The sequence below is a fragment of the Gobio gobio genome (assembly GCF_949357685.1).
Source record: "Gobio gobio genome assembly, chromosome: 17".
NCBI lineage: Eukaryota > Metazoa > Chordata > Actinopteri > Cypriniformes > Gobionidae > Gobio > Gobio gobio.
Genome location: NC_137110.1, coordinates 3,086,498 through 3,108,346, shown reverse-complemented (window position 1 = coordinate 3,108,346; position 21,849 = coordinate 3,086,498). Strand labels below are relative to the sequence as shown.

General features: G+C 37.6%; 1 protein-coding gene across 1 annotated transcript in view; it reads right to left on the bottom strand.

The window, feature by feature from the left end:
* Positions 1-13,818: 13,818 nt before the first annotated feature.
* Positions 13,819-21,849, bottom strand: part of ilrun (inflammation and lipid regulator with UBA-like and NBR1-like domains) — a 30,089-nt gene continuing 22,058 nt past the window's right edge. The window contains exon 5 of the mRNA XM_079841041.1: positions 13,819-16,160. Coding sequence (XP_079697167.1) covers positions 16,125-16,160 — 36 coding nt within the window. The 3' untranslated portion in view covers positions 13,819-16,124. The remainder of the gene's footprint in view (positions 16,161-21,849) is intronic.

The following is a 21,849-nucleotide window of genomic DNA, read 5'->3' as shown; positions in this document are numbered from 1 at the left end:
TATATATATATATATATATATATATAAAATACACTATATTTTTTTATAAAAAAATAAATAATAATAATTTTAAGTTTTATATATATATATATATATATACAAACATTTATAAAAATTAAATAAAAAAATATTAAAATATTGCATTTTAAATTTTATATATGTATATATATATATATATATATATATATATATATATATATATATATATATATATATATATATATATATATATATATATATATATATATATATATATATATATATATATATATATATATATATATATTTTATACACACATTTATATATATATATATATATACACATTTATAAAAAATAAAATAAATTATATATTTAAAAAAAATTTAAATGATAAATATATGCATATATATATAATCACTTTAAATTATTAATTAAATATTATTGATTTATTATTAATATTATATATTTTTTTTATTTACTTATTTATTTTTTACTTATTAAACATTTTATTTTGTGGACTGAACAGAAAAGGCTTCTATTGACATTTTACATGAATTTTACTTTTACCATTTATTTTTAACCAATTGGAACATATTGCAAAAATAATTTGAGTAATTTCAACTCTTTTTTTAAGGAGCCCCGCATATGACGTGCAATGTTTTTTCCTGCATGCCATGTGCAGAACTCCAAATGTTTTAGGGCTCCAAAGTCATTATAGTATCAAGTATTCCACATAAAAAGTAGCACAACAGATCTAATCTTCTCAATCTTTATTATTAACAGTTCTTCAACATGAATGATTCTTCTGAACATGAGCGGTTCCTCTGAATTTGAACTTTCCTTCTGAACATGAACGGTTCTTCAGAACATAGGCTTCTCTTGCCTACTCTATTTTTTTAAATATAGCCTATAGAAATTAAATCATGTATTATGAAATAATGAATTTATTTTAAATAATAGACTCATTCAAAGCAAGGCCGTAACAGGTCAAACAGAACAGTGAGCGAAATTCTAGGTCTAATTCTAGTTGGGAAATAATCTTTTTGGGACTATTTGTAAACAATATTTACATTAATTTGCGTCAAATATATTATTAGGCCCGAGATTCTTCACATAAGTGAATAAATGCATAGATCCGCGAATTCTCTAGTGGTCTGGTGGTAGAATTTTTGTCAACCGTGTCAAAGGTTTCGGGTTCTAATCCGCTCTCATGTAGTTTTTCTTCGTTAAAATCAAAGATGTTCATCAATGATTGTATATTCAGAGCATGGACACGTTTATGTGTATTTTGTTTTGTGCTTTCACCGGAAAGAATCGAGTCTCTCTCCGCAACGGCATTAAGCGATAGATTGAGCGCTCGTCTGTATGTGAAGACTGAGCCAAAAGACAACGTAAACCCCGCCCACTTTGATTTGATTGGCCATCTCAATCATTTTGACATTGACGAGCTGTTAGGCCGCATTCGTTTCTACTGTCAGATCAGCTTCATCCGTCTGTTCCTGTCAATCACGCGGTGTCAACCAATTATAATGCATGAGGGAGGGGCCAACTCTCTCTCTCACACACACACACACACACACACACACACCCAGCAAGTGCTGCATACGCAACAATTCAGCAAAAAGGTGCTTTTCAGAGCAACGCACGGGCCGCACTAACACTAAATTATTTGAAGTCAAGTAGGAGGCCACAAAATATCAGGCCCGCGGGCCACGAGTTTGAGACCCCTGGGTTAAGGTAATAAAAACATAACAGTCTTTATACTCCACTGAAAACATAGTTATGTGTATTATATTGCATTTCAGTTAATGGAGCCTCGTGAATATTACACACTGCACCTTTAAGGGATCAAGTGAAGTTAAATAAATTCTGTAAGCCATTACAGAATGACAACAACGACTAAACTCCGAGGATGATAAATATCAAGAATGTTGACAACGTTAGAATACAGTTATGTATAATTATGAACTAATATTTCACGAGAATTCACATGATGGGCAGATTTCCAAAAACAAATACTGATAAACATTGTGTGGGAGGATTAAACGGCTCTAATGTTCTTTCCTTAGTTTTCATAGAGCGTGAAAAAAGTAGTGAAGATTATGAGATTGTGTTTTTTGTACTAACAATTTCGGAGTGAAAATAGTTTTTTCTGTGTGCAAAGGGATTGATTTTAATGTTGAACTTTTCTTAATGATTTTATAAGTATGATTGAACAATTTCTTAGTAAGATATATAAAAATAAGAGGCAATATTGCAGAAATGATCACTAGTGGGCACTTTAGCATTGGCTGTTTGATATCATAAAGTGGATTGCAAGAGGAAACCGGCTATATTTAGCCAATGAACCCCTAGAGGGTTAAACGAAAATAAAAACTTGTTGCTACAGATACTCCAGTGAGTCACAACCAAGAGCACATAAGGTGAGGAGATTGTGATTAAATGCACGACACTTGAGATGCATATCTGTATAGCGCATTAAACACTATGGGTTGTAGTATAACGAAATACACTGAAGGTTAGATTACAAACAGTTTACCAACAGAACTCGCGTCACGGTCGCCTGAGGTGCAAACCATAGCAACAGTAACCGCTCGAGCGCTTTATCCATCCATCAGACATTTCATCACAAAACATAACTGGGTTTCCGTGGGGTCTAAAAAAGAATTTCAGAATCAAAATTTTAGGCCTTAAAAAGTCTTAAATTCGCAGAAGTATTGAGTTCTAGGTCTTGAATCATTTTAAACAGGTCTTAAAGGGTTAGTTCACCCAAAAATGAAAATTCTGTCATTAATTCCTCACCCTCATGTGGTTGGACACCCGTCAGACCTCCGTTCATCTTCAGACACAAATGAAGATATTTTAGTGTAAAGCTGATGCTGAGAAAGGCTTCAGATAGGCCTCCATTGGCATTCAGTACATTTACACTCACAAGACCCAGAAAAGGCACTTAAAACATCGTTACAAAGTCCATCTCACCACAGTGACTCTACAATAATTTTACGATGCGACGACAATAGTTTTTGTGCGCAAAAAAAAATCAAAATAACACCTTTATCCAGCTTGTTCTTGTCTTCCGTGTGTGTCTCCACGACGCATGCGCGAGAATATGAGCAGATCCGGCGTTCGGACACATGACCCAGAAGAGATTTGTTTACGAGCAGAGGAAGACGTGCGTGTCTCAGCTGTTGAATTCTACACTGATCGTGCTTTAGGTCTCGGTGTAGTTCTCAAAATGGGGCTAAAGTGGCATTTCATGGATTCCCGAACGCCGGATCTGCTCATATTCTCACGCATGCGTCGTGGAGACACACACGGAAGACAAGAACAAGCTGGATAAAGGTGTTATTTCTATTTTTTTTTGCGCACAAAAAATATTGTCGTCGCATCGTAAAATTATTGTAGTCACTGTGGTGAGATGGACTTTGTAACGACGTTTTTAGTGCCTTTTATGGGTCTTGTGAGTGTAAATGTACTGAATGCCAATGGAGGCCTATCTGAAGCCTTTCTCAGCATCAGCTTTACACTAAAATATCTTCATTTGTGTCTGAAGATGAACGGAGGTCTGACGGGTGTCCAACCACATGAGGGTGAGGAATTAATGACAGAATTTTCATTTTTGGGTGAACTAACCCTTTAATTTTCCTACGTCCATGTAACGCTACCTCTACTGCTCATTGAAATGCTCCCAAAGCGCTTTAGAATGTTTTTTTTGTTTTGTTTTTTAATTCTGGGTGTTGTAGTTCTTTCTTTCGCTAGTCCAAATATAATTTGCTGAATTACGACTACAAATGAGACCAACATGCAGCTTATATTGCAGCCAATCAGCTTTCGTGTTATTGACGGGAGTCTCTTTCGGATTGTACCACAGACACATAAAACTTCAGATAATAGTCCTCCAGTTTTTCGCATTTCCGCGATTACTAAATACAACGAAAAATCAACAATGCATTTTTTTGAGATCCTGCATAATTCGTAATTTCACCGCAAAATAATGGCAAGATACCAAAATAAACAAGATTTATGCATTCGTGAAAATATATCTGGAAAATTCACCACAAATTCAGTCCTTTTGATCTCAGAAATCACCCAAAAAATATCCTGGTGGGATTGAGCTATGGGGAAGTGCAAGTTTATCGATACAAGTTTATCGAATTGTTCAATTTGAATAAATAAATTTACTTTGCAAGTAATTTTGTGACTGCATTTCCTTTATAGGTCTTAAATTTCATTCATAATGGTCTTAAAAATGTCTTAAATAGTCTTAAATTTGACTTGGTGAAACCTGCAGAAACCCTGCATAAGTACCATCATTACTTATCGCTTTATTCTTTCACGGTTGTAATTCAAACATGTAAGGTAGTTTGTAAAACTATTTAGCTAGGATTTGATTGTGTTTCAGTAAAAAAAGGTGTATTGATGTACCGTAAATCTAATGAAAAGAGAAATTAAGACAATAGCTTTATTTATTGTTGTTGTCTTTGTCAGTGTTTTAAGCGTAATGTTACTACGGTTATCAAAAGCAATAGTAGCGGCAAACTATCTCGTGTTACGCAACACGTTTGAGCTTCTCTAGAACCAATGAGGTTCATTCTGGTGTAACGCATCACGTTTGAGCTTCTCAAGAACCAATGAGGTTCATTCTCGTGTTACGCATCACGTTTGAGCTTCTCGAGAACCAATGAGGTTCATTCTCGTGTAACGCATCACGTTTGAGCTTCTCAAGAACCAATGAGGTTCATTCTGGTGTTACGCAGCACGTTTGAGCTTCTCAAGAACCAATGAGGTTCATTCTGGTGTTACGCATCACGTTTGAGCTTCTCAAGAACCAATGAGGTTCATTCTGGTGTTACGCAGCACGTTTGAGCTTCTCAAGAACCAATGAGGTTCATTCTGGTGTTACGCAGCACGTTTGAGCTTCTCAAGAACCAATGAGGTTCATTCTGGTGTTACGCAGCACGTTTGAGCTTCTCAAGAACCAATGAGGTTCATTCTGGTGTTACGCATCACGTTTGAGCTTCTCTAGAACCAATGAGGTTCATTCTCGTGTAACGCATCACGTTTGAGCTTCTCGAGAACCAATGAGGTTCATTCTGGTGTTACGCAGCACGTTTGAGCTTCTCAAGAACCAATGAGGTTCATTCTCGTGTTACGCATCACGTTTGAGCTTCTCGAGAACCAATGAGGTTCATTCTGGTGTTACGCAGCACGTTTGAGCTTCTCAAGAACCAATGAGGTTCATTCTGGTGTTACGCAGCACGTTTGAGCTTCTCAAGAACCAATGAGGTTCATTCTGGTGTTACGCATCACGTTTGAGCTTCTCGAGAACCAATGAGGTTCATTCTCGTGTAACGCAGCACGTTTGAGCTTCTCAAGAACCAATGAGGTTCATTCTGGTGTTACGCATCACGTTTGAGCTTCTCTAGAACCAATGAGGTTCATTCTCGTGTTACGCATCACGTTTGAGCTTCTCTAGAACCAATGAGGTTCATTCTGGTGTTACGCATCACGTTTGAGCTTCTCTAGAACCAATGAGATTCATTCTCGTGTTACGCATCACGTTTGAGCTTCTCAAGAACCAATGAGGTTCATTCTCGTGTTACGCATCACGTTTGAGCTTCTCAAGAACCAATGAGGTTCATTCTGGTGTTACGCATCACGTTTGAGCTTCTCGAGAACCAATGAGGTTCATTCTGGTGTTACGCAGCACGTTTGAGCTTCTCGAGAACCAATGAGGTTCATTCTGGTGTTACGCATCACGTTTGAGCTTCTCTAGAACCAATGAGGTTCATTCTCGTGTTACGCATCACGTTTGAGCTTCTCGAGAACCAATGAGGTTCATTCTCGTGTAACGCAGCACGTTTGAGCTTCTCAAGAACCAATGAGGTTCATTCTGGTGTTACGCATCACGTTTGAGCTTCTCTAGAACCAATGAGGTTCATTCTCGTGTTACGCATCACGTTTGAGCTTCTCTAGAACCAATGAGGTTCATTCTGGTGTTACGCATCACGTTTGAGCTTCTCTAGAACCAATGAGATTCATTCTCGTGTTACGCATCACGTTTGAGCTTCTCAAGAACCAATGAGGTTCATTCTCGTGTTACGCATCACGTTTGAGCTTCTCAAGAACCAATGAGGTTCATTCTGGTGTTACGCATCACGTTTGAGCTTCTCGAGAACCAATGAGGTTCATTCTCGTGTTACGCATCACGTTTGAGCTTCTCTAGAACCAATGAGGTTCATTCTGGTGTTACGCAGCACGTTTGAGCTTCTCGAGAACCAATGAGGTTCATTCTGGTGTTACGCATCACGTTTGAGCTTCTCTAGAACCAATGAGGTTCATTCTGGTGTTACGCAGCACGTTTGAGCTTCTCGAGAACCAATGAGGTTCATTCTCGTGTAACGCAGCACGTTTGAGCTTCTCAAGAACCAATGAGGTTCATTCTGGTGTTACGCATCACGTTTGAGCTTCTCTAGAACCAATGAGGTTCATTCTCGTGTTACGCATCACGTTTGAGCTTCTCTAGAACCAATGAGGTTCATTCTGGTGTTACGCATCACGTTTGAGCTTCTCTAGAACCAATGAGATTCATTCTCGTGTTACGCATCACGTTTGAGCTTCTCAAGAACCAATGAGGTTCATTCTCGTGTTACGCATCACGTTTGAGCTTCTCAAGAACCAATGAGGTTCATTCTGGTGTTACGCATCACGTTTGAGCTTCTCTAGAACCAATGAGGTTCATTCTGGTGTTACGCAGCACGTTTGAGCTTCTCGAGAACCAATGAGGTTCATTCTGGTGTTACGCATCACGTTTGAGCTTCTCTAGAACCAATGAGGTTCATTCTCGTGTTACGCATCACGTTTGAGCTTCTCTAGAACCAATGAGGTTCATTCTCGTGTTACGCAGCACGTTTGAGCTTCTCAAGAACCAATGAGGTTCATTCTGGTGTTACGCATCACGTTTGAGCTTCTCTAGAACCAATGAGGTTCATTCTCGTGTTACGCATCACGTTTGAGCTTCTCAAGAACCAATGAGGTTCATTCTGGTGTTACGCATCACGTTTGAGCTTCTCTAGAACCAATGAGGTTCATTCTCGTGTTACGCATCACGTTTGAGCTTCTCTAGAACCAATGAGGTTCATTCTGGTGTTACGCATCACGTTTGAGCTTCTCTAGAACCAATGAGATTCATTCTCGTGTTACGCATCACGTTTGAGCTTCTCAAGAACCAATGAGGTTTATTCTCGTGTTACGCATCACGTTTGAGCTTCTCGAGAACCAATGAGGTTCATTCTCGTGTTACGCATCACGTTTGAGCTTCTCTAGAACCAATGAGGTTCATTCTGGTGTTACGCAGCACGTTTGAGCTTCTCGAGAACCAATGAGGTTCATTCTGGTGTTACGCATCACGTTTGAGCTTCTCGAGAACCAATGAGGTTCATTCTCGTGTTACGCATCACGTTTGAGCTTCTCAAGAACCAATGAGGTTCATTCTCGTGTTACGCATCACGTTTGAGCTTCTCAAGAACCAATGAGGTTCATTCTGGTGTTACGCATCACGTTTGAGCTTCTCAAGAACCAATGAGGTTCATTCTCGTGTTACGCATCACGTTTGAGCTTCTCAAGAACCAATGAGGTTCATTCTCGTGTTACGCATCACGGTTGAGCTTCTCAAGAACCAATGAGGTTCATTCTCGTGTTACGCATCACGGTTGAGCTTCTCAAGAACCAATGAGGTTCATTCTCGTGTTACGCATCACGTTTGAGCTTCTCAAGAACCAATGAGGTTCATAGAAAATTTTCAATATGATTAACATTTATGATTAAAAGTCGCAGTGCTGTACCAAACAACTTAACAACAAATAAGCATTATATGACAAGTCTGGAAACACATTTCAACTCTTAGGAATAAGATGATTTGTCCTGTGAGACTGCATGACAGGTTTACTTACCACACCAACAAACTATTACACCCAACTGTGTCAACACTGAGTCTAAATGTGTATGTTTACCCCCAACTCTAGAAAATGACAGAAAATGCACGGCCTTGGTTGATCTATATACCCTGCAGTAATAAAGGAAGTTCTACTGAATTACACTAATGCCCTGCAGTCTGAAGTCTGCAACTTCCCTGTTTGCAGTTGTCTTGGTGAGGCTTTAGTGAAGAAGAAAACAATTGAATGGCACAAAAATCCAGTCAAACCTTTCAAATGATGGATAATCTAACACCAGGAAATAAGTGTTGATAGTTTAAACATGGAAACAAGAAATGCTCAAGGCGCATTTCACTGAAATCAGTGTTTTTATTCAAGACCCCATTAGATACCACAGAATTTGTTTGCCGCTTCGAACTCCCACAGCCCAAACAAGTGCAGCTGTCAAACCAAGAGGAAATACTTTGCATTTGTTTAAGGTCCCTCCACGGTCTTACATGTTTGTCAGGTGGGTAATATTACGATAGTGCCAAGGCAAGTTGCACAACACCTGAGATGTGAGCAAATATTTGCCTAGATATGGTCTCCTCACCCCAGATCAACACATCCCAGCTACGGTAATTAGTGTAGACGAGATTATATTCTTCCTGAAGGGCCATAGAACTCAGTTTATGATGAGAAGTCGACATGGTTTTGATCATAAAAGGCATATAATCTTCACAAGTGAAATTCTGTTGCACTTGTTTGGTATTATGGAAATGTAAAAAATCTGTTAAAATGACTGAATTATTAGATATCACACCAAGTAGTTTTTTTTTAAAATGCATGCTTTAAACGTCTCTTAGTTAATGTGAGAACAGACTTCACACATCCACTAAAATCACCAGAACTCGAGGTCATAGTCACTTCAAAAAGTCTCAGGTACAGATATTTGCTTTGATATTTTATCTAATACAAAGATATTCGGACATTTTTAAGTGTGCAAATTACATTTTTCGACTATATTACATTCAAGGTGCATCTTAAAAATAAGAGGGTTTTTGCACCATTTCAGGTTTCCCAGATAACCTTTCAGTGAACAGTTCTTAAAAGAACCGATTTTTACTTAGTATGAAGAACATTTTAATAATCATGGAACATTCACGCAGATAAAGAACCTTTATTTTTAATAACGGAAAACAACTAAGAACGCTATTGTTTGTTTATCTCATCCTTCCGTCATGGGTCAAAATGACCCGAAGTCTTAAAATTATACTTAATTTTCTTTTGTCCAAAAAGCTTTTCATTTCATTTTAATATTATAGGCTATTTTCTATTTTTTAATGCAATTTATTTTATTTACCTTAAAATGACTATTTTAGCAATAAATAAATAGTAATTTTAGCACATCCTTTCAAATAAAATTTAAAATAACTCACAATTTCATGCATAACCCTTTTAATTCTGCGCTCAATATCTTAGATTGGGTGTCTTTGCCGACCTCTTGTGGAGAAATAATAATATAACATAATATTTCATGACTCTTATAGCTCTATATGGAGCTGTTCCGCAGGGTCCTAAAGTCAGTTTCTCTTCATTATGCATTCAGATTCACATGTACACATTATAAAAGCATTTCTTGCTAAAGTTTTAGCATTTTTAGTTTGAATTTTGAGGTTTTTTTTTGTTTGTTTCTCTATGAGTACTAAAGCATTACTTGCATTCAATTCATTCTTAGGGGGGTCAAATTGACCCAGTTCATTCCTAAGAGGGTCAAATTGACCCAGTTCATTCCTAAGAGGGTCAAATTGACCCAGTTCATTCCTAAGAGGGTCAAATTGACCCAGTTCATTCCTAAGAGGGTCAAATTGACCCAGTTCATTCCTAAGAGGGTCAAATTGACCCAGTTCATTCCTAAAGGGGGTCAAATTGACCCAATTCATGCCTAAGAGGGTCAAATTGACCCAGTTCATTCCTAAGAGGGTCAAATTGACCCAGTTCATTCCTAAGTGGGTCAAATTGACCCAGTTCATTCCTAAAGGGGGTCAAATTGACCCAATTCTTTCCTAAGAGGGTCAAATTGACCCAGTTCGTTCCTAAGAGGGTCAAATTGACCCAGTTCATTCCTAAGAGGGTCAAATTGACCCAGTTCATTCCTAAAGGGGGTCAAATTGACCCAATTCATGCCTAAGAGGGTCAAATTGACCCAGTTCATTCCTTAGTGGGTCAAATTGACCCAGTTCATTCCTAAAGGGGGTCAAATTGACCCAATTAATTCCTAAGAGGGTCAAATTGACCCAATTCATTCCTAAAGGGGGTCAAATTGACCCAATTAATTCCAAAGAGGGTCAAATTGACCCAGTTCATTCCTAAAGGGGGTCAAATTGACCCAGTTCATTCCTAAAGGGGGTCAAATTGACCTAGTTCATTCCTAAAGGGGGTCAAATTGACCCAATTAATTCCAAAGAGGGTCAAATTGACCCAATTAATTCCTAAGAGGGTCAAATTGACCCAGTTCATTCCTAAAGGGGGTCAAATTGACCCAATTAATTCCAAAGAGGGTCAAATTGACCCAGTTCATTCCTAAAGGGGGTCAAATTGACCCAGTTCATTCCTAAAGGGGGTCAAATTGACCCAATTAATTCCAAAGAGGGTCAAATTGACCCAGTTCATTCCTAAAGGGGGTCAAATTGACCCAGTTCATTCCTAAAGGGGGTCAAATTGACCTAGTTCATTCCTAAAGGGGGTCAAATTGACCCAGTTCATTCCTAAAGGGGGTCAAATTGACCTAGTTCATTCCTAAAGGGGGTCAAATTGACCCAGTTCATTCCTAAAGGGGGTCAAATTGACCTAGTTCATTCCTAAAGGGGGTCAAATTGACCCAATTAATTCCAAAGAGGGTCAAATTGACCCAATTCATTCCTAAGAGGGTCAAATTGACCCAGTTCATTCCTAAAGGGGGTCAAATTGACCCAGTTCATTCCTAAGAGGGTCAAATTGATCCAGTTCATTCCTAAGGGGGTCAAAATGACCCAATTCTTTCCTAAGAGGGTCAAATTCACCCAATTATTTCCTAAGAGGGTCAAATAGACCCAATTCTTTCCTAAGAGGGTCAAAATGACCCAAATAAATTCCTAATGTGGCGTTCACACCGGACTCGATTCGCGCGAAGGTGGACGCGTGTACATTTTGAGTTTACTCGCGCGAATCGCGCGTGACATTCACTGCACAACAGATGCGAATTCGCGTCATGGACGGGGCTTCTGCCAGCAGCTCGTCTCGTTGAGAAATGGCTGACATGGGCTGTGTTTACACGTCTTTTTTTTTGTTCATATCTACTGTTAATGTGTGACAAAACGTAGTTTTAAGACTTTTTCAGTCGATAATGTAGTTGTTTAAAGCTCAAATCTGTGGTGTATTTACATAAACAGTGCCTATTTGAACATTTTATCTGCCGTTGTCGGAGCTGTGAGCTCCAGCGGACAGCGCGCTCAGCGCACGTGAAAGCCGGCGAGGGCAACCTTTCCTCGGCCAGTCCTTCTGCCGTCTACCGCTGGCTCTGATGTCTCTGTGGTGTCTCGAGCTATAATTCGTCTTGTAACGGCCGATCTTTGGTCTCATGGATCTATAATTTGTTCCCTGGCAAATCGTTTAGACTGAAGGCAAAGAGAAGTTTCATTACTTTATATTTTTAGGCTATAACTGTACATTGTAGTTGTAACGTTAGCCTACTAGCACTGACTTTGAATGTTTGACTGCATTGTTTGCTTTATTTCATGTATAGCTTGTTATACATTACTTATACTTTTGTATTATTGATCATACATAAACTTGCATTTAACAAAAAGAGACTGGCTTGTGTTTCATGTCATTTAATGTTATCACAGTGATAATCATATTGTCTGAACAGATATTAATATACAGATTTTCTCCTCATTGTTGTCACTACTAGAGCAAGCTCCTGATTGGTTAACGCGGCGCGAAATATCCGGCAAAGTTCAGATTTTTCAACTTGAGCGTTTCGCGCGAATCGCGCGTTCAAAACGCTCAATTCGCATCCTTCGTGCCGCCTCATTCGCGCGAATCGCGCCGCAGAATGCCATTTCGCGTCTCTGCATTGACTTAACATGTAAATCACTCGCGCGAATCGCGTCCGGTGTGAACGCACCATTAGGGGGTCAAATTGACCCAATTAATTCCTAAGAGGGTCAAAATGAGCCAATTCATTCCTAAGAGGGTCAAATTGACCCAATTAATTCCTAAGAGGGTCAAATTGACCCAGTTCATTCCTAAAGGGGGTCAAATTGACCCAATTCATTCCTAAGAGGGTCAAATTGACCCAGTTCATTCCTAAAGGGGGTCAAATTGACCCAGTTCATTCCTAAGAGGGTCAAATTGATCCAGTTCATTCCTAAGAGGGTCAAATTCACCCAATTATTTCCTAAGAGGGTCAAATAGACCCAATTAATTTCTAAGAGGGTCAAAATGACCCAATTCTTTCCTAAGAGGGTCAAAATGACCCAAATAAATTCCTAAGGGGGTCAAATTGATCCAATTAATTCCTAAAAGGGTCAAAATGACCCAATTCATTCCTAAAGGGGGTCAAATTGATCCAGTTCATTCCTAAGAGGGTCAAATTGATCCAGTTCATTCCTAAGGGGGTCAAAATGACCCAATTCATTCCTAAGAGGGTCAAATTGACCCAATTAATTCCTAAGAGGGTCAAATTGACCCAGTTCATTCCTAAAGGGGGTCAAATTGACCCAATTCATTCCTAAGAGGGTCAAATTGACCCAGTTCATTCCTAAGGGGGTCAAAATGACCCAATTCTTTCCTAAGAGGGTCAAATTCACCCAATTAATTCCTAAGAGGGTCAAAATGACCCAATTCTTTCCTAAGAGGGTCAAATAGACCCAATTAATTCCTAAGAGGGTCAAAATGACCCAATTCATTCCTAAGAGGGTCAAAATGACCCAAATAAATTCCTAAGGGGGTCAAATTGATCCAGTTCATTCCTAAAGGGGGTCAAAATGACCCAATTCATTCCTAAGAGGGTCAAAATGACCCAATTAATTCCTAAGAGGGTCAAAATGACCCAATTCATTCCTAAAGAGGGTCAAAATGACCCAATTCATTCCTAAGAGGGTCAAAATGACCCAAATAAATTCCTAAGGGGGTCAAATTGATCCAGTTCATTCCTAAAGGGGGTCAAATTGACCCAAATTAATTCCTAAAAGGGTCAAAATGACCCAATTCATTCCTAAAGGGGGTCAAATTGACCCAAATTAATTCCTAAAAGGGTCAAAATGACCCAATTCATTCCTAAAGGGGTCAAATTGACCCAATTAATTCCTGAGAGGGTCAAATTGATCCAGTTCTTTCCTAAGAGGGTCAAAATGACCCAAGTCTTTCCTAAGAGGGTCAAATTGACCCAATTCTTTCCTAAGAGGGTCAAAATGACCTAATTAATTCCTAACGAGTCAAATTAACTCAGTTCTTTCCTAAGAGGGTCAATAGACCCAATTCATTCCTAAAGGGGTGAAATTGACCCAAATAAAATCCTAAGGGGGTCAAGTTGACCCAGTTCATTCCTAACAGGGTCAAGCTGGCTCGCGAGGGAAGGATTTGTTACTTTTTACAATTTCAAAAAACTCTTTGAATCAAATCAATTATTTTTTGTGCATTCGTGGTTCAAGTGTGACAATAGTCCTAGGGTCTTGGACCACTCCAATGAACACACTCAAAAAAAATTATTAAATGAGTTTCGGGTCAAAATGACCCGAGGGAAGGATTAGGGTTAAGGCCAAATTTTAAATAGGCAATGCTGGCCAAGATGTTGAATGTTTACTGGCAGATCCTTTTTGATGGTTAAAAAAAACAAAAACTGCATTAACAGCAATCACATGAACACAGACTCATTTGTTTCAGTGTTAATTTAATCATACAAATGTTCAATTATACATACAGGAAAAGGCTTTTCATATTTTCTCTCTTTCACTGTGCTATCATAGGACTCTATGCAAACTCTCCGCTCAGTCATACACCATGCCACGGTGCAGAAAACCCAACAGATCTAACAGAAAAAAGAAATCAGAAAAAAAGAAAGACAATAACGCAGCAATGAATCAATCACACTTCTCACATGCATAAGCAACACCCAAAAGAAAAAATAAAAGAAAATCCAGAGTGTCATTATAAATGGGCTGTGAAGGGATGAGGACATTCACAAAGAACAGCTCAAAGGAAGAAACCGACCAATGAAGCGATGGCATCGTCCAATGAGCTGAGCGATATCGGCCAATCGTCAGTGTTGTTCGATTCTCACGGTTTCAGAACATGAACCTCTTTTATGCTTCAACTGTGAGTGCAACTTTTTTGAGTATAGAAGGGACCGTCCCTTAAAACACTGCATAGATCATGTGCAATGTAAAAGCCACAGCAATTCTAGAAATTTGGACGCAATGTCGGTATCCGTTAATGGCGAAATCTTCCAGGTGCATAGAATTCGGGTGAAACGGACAAGAATTGGCTGACGTGTTAAATTTAACAGAACATGCTGACACTAATCTCTTTCCTTGACATAAAGGTCAGTTTGGACTTGATTTGCATACGGCTCGAGGATACCGGGGGGGGGGGGGTTCGTTTATCTTTGCTTCTCAGTGAACGGACCAATCAAGAACGTTTGTTTTGTGTTTTATAAGCATTGCAGCAAAACAGAAAATGGTGAGAAAAACGGCCTTTCAGATATATTTAGCGAGATATAAACATCCATGAAGCTTTCCATCATACCGAACACAGAGGCACGATTTAAACCAAATAAATTCCACAAAAATTCTTTAAGCATTAAAATATTATTTGGAGCTTTCCCAGCTCGAAATTTCAACATTTAGGAACATCTCAAGACTTTGAATATTTTGGGTCAGACGCAAGAAATATAACGGGTACCTTAGTTAAATTGTGTATAGGGAAACAACGCATAAACGTCAACGCATCTTCAGGTACGAATCGAAATTTCATAACTTGCATTTAACCCAGAACATCCCATTAAAATGAACTCGTTCCCTCATTAAAACACCCTCAGCTCATTTTTAAAAAAACGCTTAATACCATCGCAGGTCTAGGTGAGCGGAGGAAATGTGTGATTGGGGAAATAAACCAATGATGTGCTTGTGAACTCTTAGGTCAGTAAACAAGGGAACCAAAGTCACATCTGCTTGCTATCATCTCTGATGGATCGTGTCATTACGAGTGGAAACCAACACCAGCACTCGATAACTCCAGAAAAAACATCAATGTAAACAAATATGATAACAGCAACAAGATAGTAAGGGCATCTCTCTCAGTACAGATGTACACTTCAATATGACGAGACAGGATGTGCTCATGTACAGGTTTGCTGGGTTTTTTAGTGAATCCAGAGCAATTTTGTGTAATAAACGAACAATTAAGTGGCTGGCGAAGGACCTTATGAAACTAATTTCATGATTTTGACCCGAAGCATTGATGAAAAATGATAAAACTACTTAATTCTGATGGCTTTTGAAACCTGTCAGGAACAAACCCGTCATATTTCACTGCAAAATCAAAAGGAACCAATGAGGAAATTATACGTTGCTTGTTTAAAGCCTTGTTTCTAAGACCGTTGCGATTTCCTTCATGACATTATTTTCATGGTAATCAATGCAAATATTAATTTTAAATTAGTTGCATTTCAAAAACAGTGCAATATTTAAACAAAACAAAAAAAGAAATACAATCATTTATAAGGTGAGAAAAAAAAATAGAAATATAATGCCATGAAGGATCGCCCACGTCCTAAAAGCAGGCTTCTTTAAGCAAAATATAAACTGTACGCTTTTCTATTGAATTTGGGGTGAAACGACTTCGATTCACACACACACACACACACACACTCACTCATCCGTCCTGCCTCTCGTCTGAATTTACTGCGGTGACAATACAGATCAGAAAAAAACTGTGTTTTTCATTATATCTCTTTAGAATTTCTAGCACTCGTCTAAATCTAGCATTCACACATGCGTAACTCAGGTGTTGCTTCAATATTGATTTGGAGCCAAACAGATTTGTCCACACATTTATGTGATGATGTGATGCATCGGGGGAGAGGAAGGGTCACCAAGTCTTTAGAGTAAATCTGTTCCTCCTCTCACTGAACCCCTGAAAAGGGCAAAAGCAGCAGCTCCGATGAGCCACCGGATGCTTTCTGTATCTTAAGACTGTCCAAACGGGAAGGGTCCATTAATGCCCTGGGAAATAAACAGAAAGAGTGAGATAAAACGGTCAAAACAAGATCAATTGTAATTAGATTTGTTTACATTTGCTGAATAAAACGCAAACACGCTGTTACCCCTTGTCCACCGAGACAGTGCTGAACCAGGAGAAGTGGATTAGGGATGCACGATATTGCATTTTTGCCGATATTCGATATGCCGATATTTTTCAACTCATTTTGGTCGATATCGATACCGATATATGTTATAACACCATTTTGAGCAAAAACATTTTTTTTTTCATTCTGGTTTCAGATTTCTGATGTCTCCTTGCTAAAAGGATACTTGTTAAAGATAAATAAATGTTAATAGTTATTTTTATAATAAGAGCATATTTTCTCTAAAAATAATAATAAAGTCAGTGATTTTTCATCCCAGACAGATTCAGTTGTAATCTAAATATTTTATTTTTGGATTTAATGTTTGTGCCTATGTGGTGGTGGCATGGGATCAGTTGATGCTGTATTTAGCTTCAAATAAAAAAATATACAATTATTTTAGTGCTCCTTGGATTATTTTTCATCATCCATTTCATAACATTTTATTACAGATGAATAAACTGTATATACAAGTATTTAATTTGAAACAGTGTCATGTTTGTGATTTGACATCATCACTGCTTTATTTATTCAGAAAAAAAGTAACTTATTTATTTGTGTATTCTACTTTTCATTTTATTACAGTAACAACAGCGCCCCCTCTACATATATATAACATTTCAGTGGGCGGGCACTAGGACCTGGAAGAGCTTCTGCTGCTGTGGAGGCTGCTGCGCGCGCTAGAGAGTGGGGAGACGCGATTGTTTTTGGCTAGTTTTGTTGTGAAAACCTGGCAACCCTATGTTGTCGGTCACGTCCTTCTGTACATTCACCAATTCAAGGCAGTATTTAAAAACGGTCATTATAAATCACCATAAATGCAATGTATGTGCTTGTTTTTGCTTCAAGAATGACACGGCTGACGTGATCTTATCGCTATAGCAGTCCTTGCACACGTGAGTTATTTCAGGCTCGTATCAACACGTTATCATATCGGCATAATTTTTTCATATCAGCCGATGCCGATTTTTATATTTTATGCATTTATCGGCCGATTCCGATGTCGTGCCGATAATATCGTGCATCCCTAAAGTGGATCTTAAGTAACACCAAAACATCGCTAGAAGTAAGAACCAACACACAACTTGTGACCGTCATTTTTTAAACCGCACTGGCTCTGAACTAACACCCAGTTCATTCTGGTGGAAAAGGGGTGTGTGCTTTTTTTTATTTGGTGTGTTAGTAAATTCCAAGCACCCTAGCGCCTGTATGTGCTGTAAAAATAAATCAAGTTGAGCTAACTTAAAAAAATAAGGCAACATAATCGCGTTCAACTTTTTAAGTTACCTCAACTTAAAAACCTTTGTTCATCTAATGCAGGGGTGTCCAGACTTGTTTAAAAGGGGGTCAGATTCGAGGACTAGGGATCGACCGATATGGATTTTTTAGTGCCGATGCCGAAACCGATTTTTTTCTCATCAGCCTTAGCCGATGACCGATATGAGCTGCCGATTTTCTTGAGCCGATATTTGGAGCCAATACTGATTTTGCTCCCTCAATTTACATCATAAAAATGACACAATGATCAGGATGATAATTTAAAATGTACAATTTAAAAAAGGAACATTTATAAAAAAAAACAATATTTAACAAATAGTAAAAACAGGTGAGGTAGAACAAGAAAAAATAGAGTTCAGTGGTGAAAATAAATATTTAAGCAAAAAATAAAATAATGACACTATTGCACACATTATCAACAAGCGAGCAGCATAATAAAGTGCACACTGACTGTACTATACTTCATTTAAAACTATTTACAACCTAGTCATTTAATGGTTACACTCTAAAAAATGCTGGGTTAAAAATAACCCAAGTTGGGTTGAATATGGACTAACCCAGCAATTGGGTTATTTTAACCCAGCGGTTGGGTTAAATGTTTGCTTAAAACAACCCAATTGATGGGTTAGTCCATTTTCAACCCAACTTGGGTTATTTTTAACCCAGTATTTTTTAGAGCACTTCACTGAATCTCTTGTAGAGCAACACCAGCGGTAATTCAGGAGAAAATCTCCCAATGCTCCACGTGAAACTTCAGTCTTTCCACCTTTTACCATCGTGTCAATTCTCAGCTGATTTTGATTAATATGCGCGAGGGAGAGCGAGAGAGTGTGAAGACGGTGAGAGCTGCCCTGTGGACGCCTGTCTGTAAATAATGCAGGGGAAAAAATATCGGCGAACGCAGCAGCCTTATATCGGCCGATACACGTAAAAAATCGCAAATATCGGCCGATATATCGGTCTAACACTATTGAGGACACACCTGGGGGCCGGGTCCTTTTCTATAATCAGTGTTGCCACAGTTACTTTAAAAAAGTAATCTGATTACTCCTTTAAAAAGTAACTTAGTTACTTTACAGATTACTTGATTTTAAAAGTAACTAAGTTAGATTACAAGTTACTTTATTAGTTACATTCAGCAGCCCTGCCGCCTCAACATAGAAATCACAACCGTTTTTACCAACACTCACTTTATTGGAAGTGCATTTTTAACAGTAATGTCAACAATTTATCTCCTGACATTTTAAGTTGAAATAAAAAAATATTTCCTGAAAAAAACAAAATATGTTTTAATAAAAAATGTAATCTTTCTTGAATTAACCTAACATAAATACACTCCCCGAGACGCAAGAAGAAAGCAAAAATATTAGGGCTGTCAAAAGATTAATCGCGATTAATCGCATCCAAAATAAAAGTTTGTGTTTACATAATATATGTGTGTGTACTCTGTTAATTATTATTTATATATAAATACACACACATTCATGTATATATTTAAGAAATATTTGCATGTATATACATTTATATAATCTATAATATATATAAATATAAATGTTTTATATATAAAAATAATATTTTTTCTTAAATATATACATGCTTGTGTGTGTATTTATATATAAATAATAATTAACAGAGTACACACACACATATATTATGTAAACACAAACTTTTATTTTGGAATGCGATTAATCGCGATTAATCTTTTGACAACCCTAAAAAATATATATTTTTCCTAAGGAAAATGACAAAAATAGTAACGCACAGTGACTTTAATCTGAATTCTGGTTTGGAAATCTCGTTACTGGAAAAAAGTAGTCAGATTAGAGTGCGCGTTCCTGGCATCACTGTCTATAATATATATAAATGACATGTTTTGTTTCTTGAAAACGTGACAGATTTGACAATAGCTTGAGATAGGACACAGATATACAACAATATCTGTAAAACTTTCAACAACCTCGGGTTTAAAGGGTGAAATGTAATTATTACGGAGTTAGAGTACTCGTTAATTTAAACAAGAATAGAGTTCTATGTAGATCACCACAGGTAAAACCACACTGCAAAACATGCTCTTAGTATTTTTATCTTGTTTCTAGTCTAAATATCTAATGATTCTTAAATCAAGATGCATATTTAGTAGATAGGTAAAATGATACAAGATATTGTTTCTTATTTTCTGGAAAATAAAATCTAAATGAAGTGAGTTTTTGCTTAAGACAAGCAAAATGATCTGCCAATAGGGTAAGAAAAATAATCATATTTCGGTCACAAACAGAAATAAGACTATTTTTCTTACCCCATTGGCAGATCATTTTGCTTGTTTTCGGCAGAGTCTCCTCATGTGTTTGCAGTTTAAATATAATGATGCATTTAAGAGTTAATGGCCAAACGTATCATTACAAAAGTTCACAATGCTGTTGCAGATTAAATATAATGTGGATAACACTGAATAAATATCTTTGTCAGGTTCGATACTGATAATTGCTCACTCAAACCCCTTTATCTAAACCGTTTAACCGTCAGACTCGCATAACCGCCATGTTTGTAGTTTAACACTTGATCCGCTTTGTAGTTCTAATCAAATCCTCGTCCATCTCGCAATGGGTTGTGGGCAATATCAGCCGATCTGCACTTCGAATTCTGACCGGAAATAATAGACCATCCGGGAATCTTTCAACATACTACGATTTGGGACATACTAATTCTATTTTCGAATACTATTTAGTACGGATAGTATGCGAATTGGGAAGCAGCGATGGCTTAAAACTTTTTGTCAAGGCAACTAAACAACGTTTAGCATTTAGCAATGCAAGCAGCAATCCTTGTTTTTCCATCTCCATGTTTGATTTTTAACGTTAGCTACACGGCATCATTTGCCTCTTAAAACTAGCGGCGCACAGTTAGCCAAATAAGTCGCAATGAGAAGAACATTGTTTGTTCAAATAACTCAATTTGGATAGTTGGGACAACATTTGGACAAGTAAACAAATACTTGAGGATCCAAGTACGGTCAACAAAACAACTTAGAGCATGATAGTTTAGTTCACTTAAGATAATAAACCAAACCCAAATCATCTTTGTTCAAGCTATTTTTACATTTGTTGCTAACAAAAGTTGTTTTGTGGACCTTAGATTCTCAAGAATTTGTCCAAAACATGTCCAAATGTTGCCACAACTTTACAAATTGAGTTACATTATTATATATTATATTGTTATATTGACCCCTTTAAGTAATTAACACAAAAATCATATCAGCGAGAGATCAAATACTCATGGAAATAATATGCATTTCTGTTTGGCTGGTAATATATTAGCAATATAATAACTTTTTGGATAATGAATGTGCACCTTCGCATGGACATAAAGCCAACACTCTTGAACAACTAGCACCAAGTTTAATTAATTAACTGAGTAATGAGTGTGGTCAAATGTTTTAAGGAGCATTTGTTGCGTATGTGTGTGTGTGTGTATGTGTGTGTCAATGTGCTTAGCCCAGTTATCATTTGCTCATGGAAACAAAGGTGAATAAAGATGTGTTTATATTAGGTTTGTAATGTATTTTCACTTGCAAGTTTCCAAAAAATGAAAGACGCAAGTGTGTTTCTCTTCACGGGGTCAAGGGTTTGTTCAAATATGAGCCATTTATGAGTTATGACAGTACGACACCAAGTTTTGCATAAACATTTGACCCTCAGATTAAGGCAAACAGCCTCTAACTGGAAATCAGAAGTGTATTTTTGGCATTACACAGGGATTATGTTTATGCTATGGGTTGTTAGTAATGTGTGAGATAGAAACTGTGCCTTATTTCACTGGTTAATCACATTTCTGCATCAGCACACATGCTTGCATGGAACTCCATCTTGTGGCCAAGAGGCAAAGTTTAACCCCTCAAGGGCCAATTAATCAGACGTCAAGCCCGCAGTAACACTTCAAAACACTTCTACATAAAGCCATGCGATATTTTTCAGCCTTTTGACATTTGATATACATTTGAGTATGATTTTAAGAGTGTAGGCTAGATCTTTCAAATGCATCCAAAGTGTATCAGTTATTGTACGGTGATCCGCAGTGGCCAAAAAGGACTTAAACAGTAATTTTGAAGTGATCTCTTCTTGTAAACTCAGTGATGTGGATTTCCGACCTTGGTGTTTCTGCAGGCTTTATGGAGGAACATTTAAGACCAGTTAAAGAAAATGTAAGGAATAAATTGAAGGGAAAATACATCACTATGTTCTCTAAATGTAAATGTATAAGCACAGAATGAGTTGTGCAACTCTTTTAAGTTC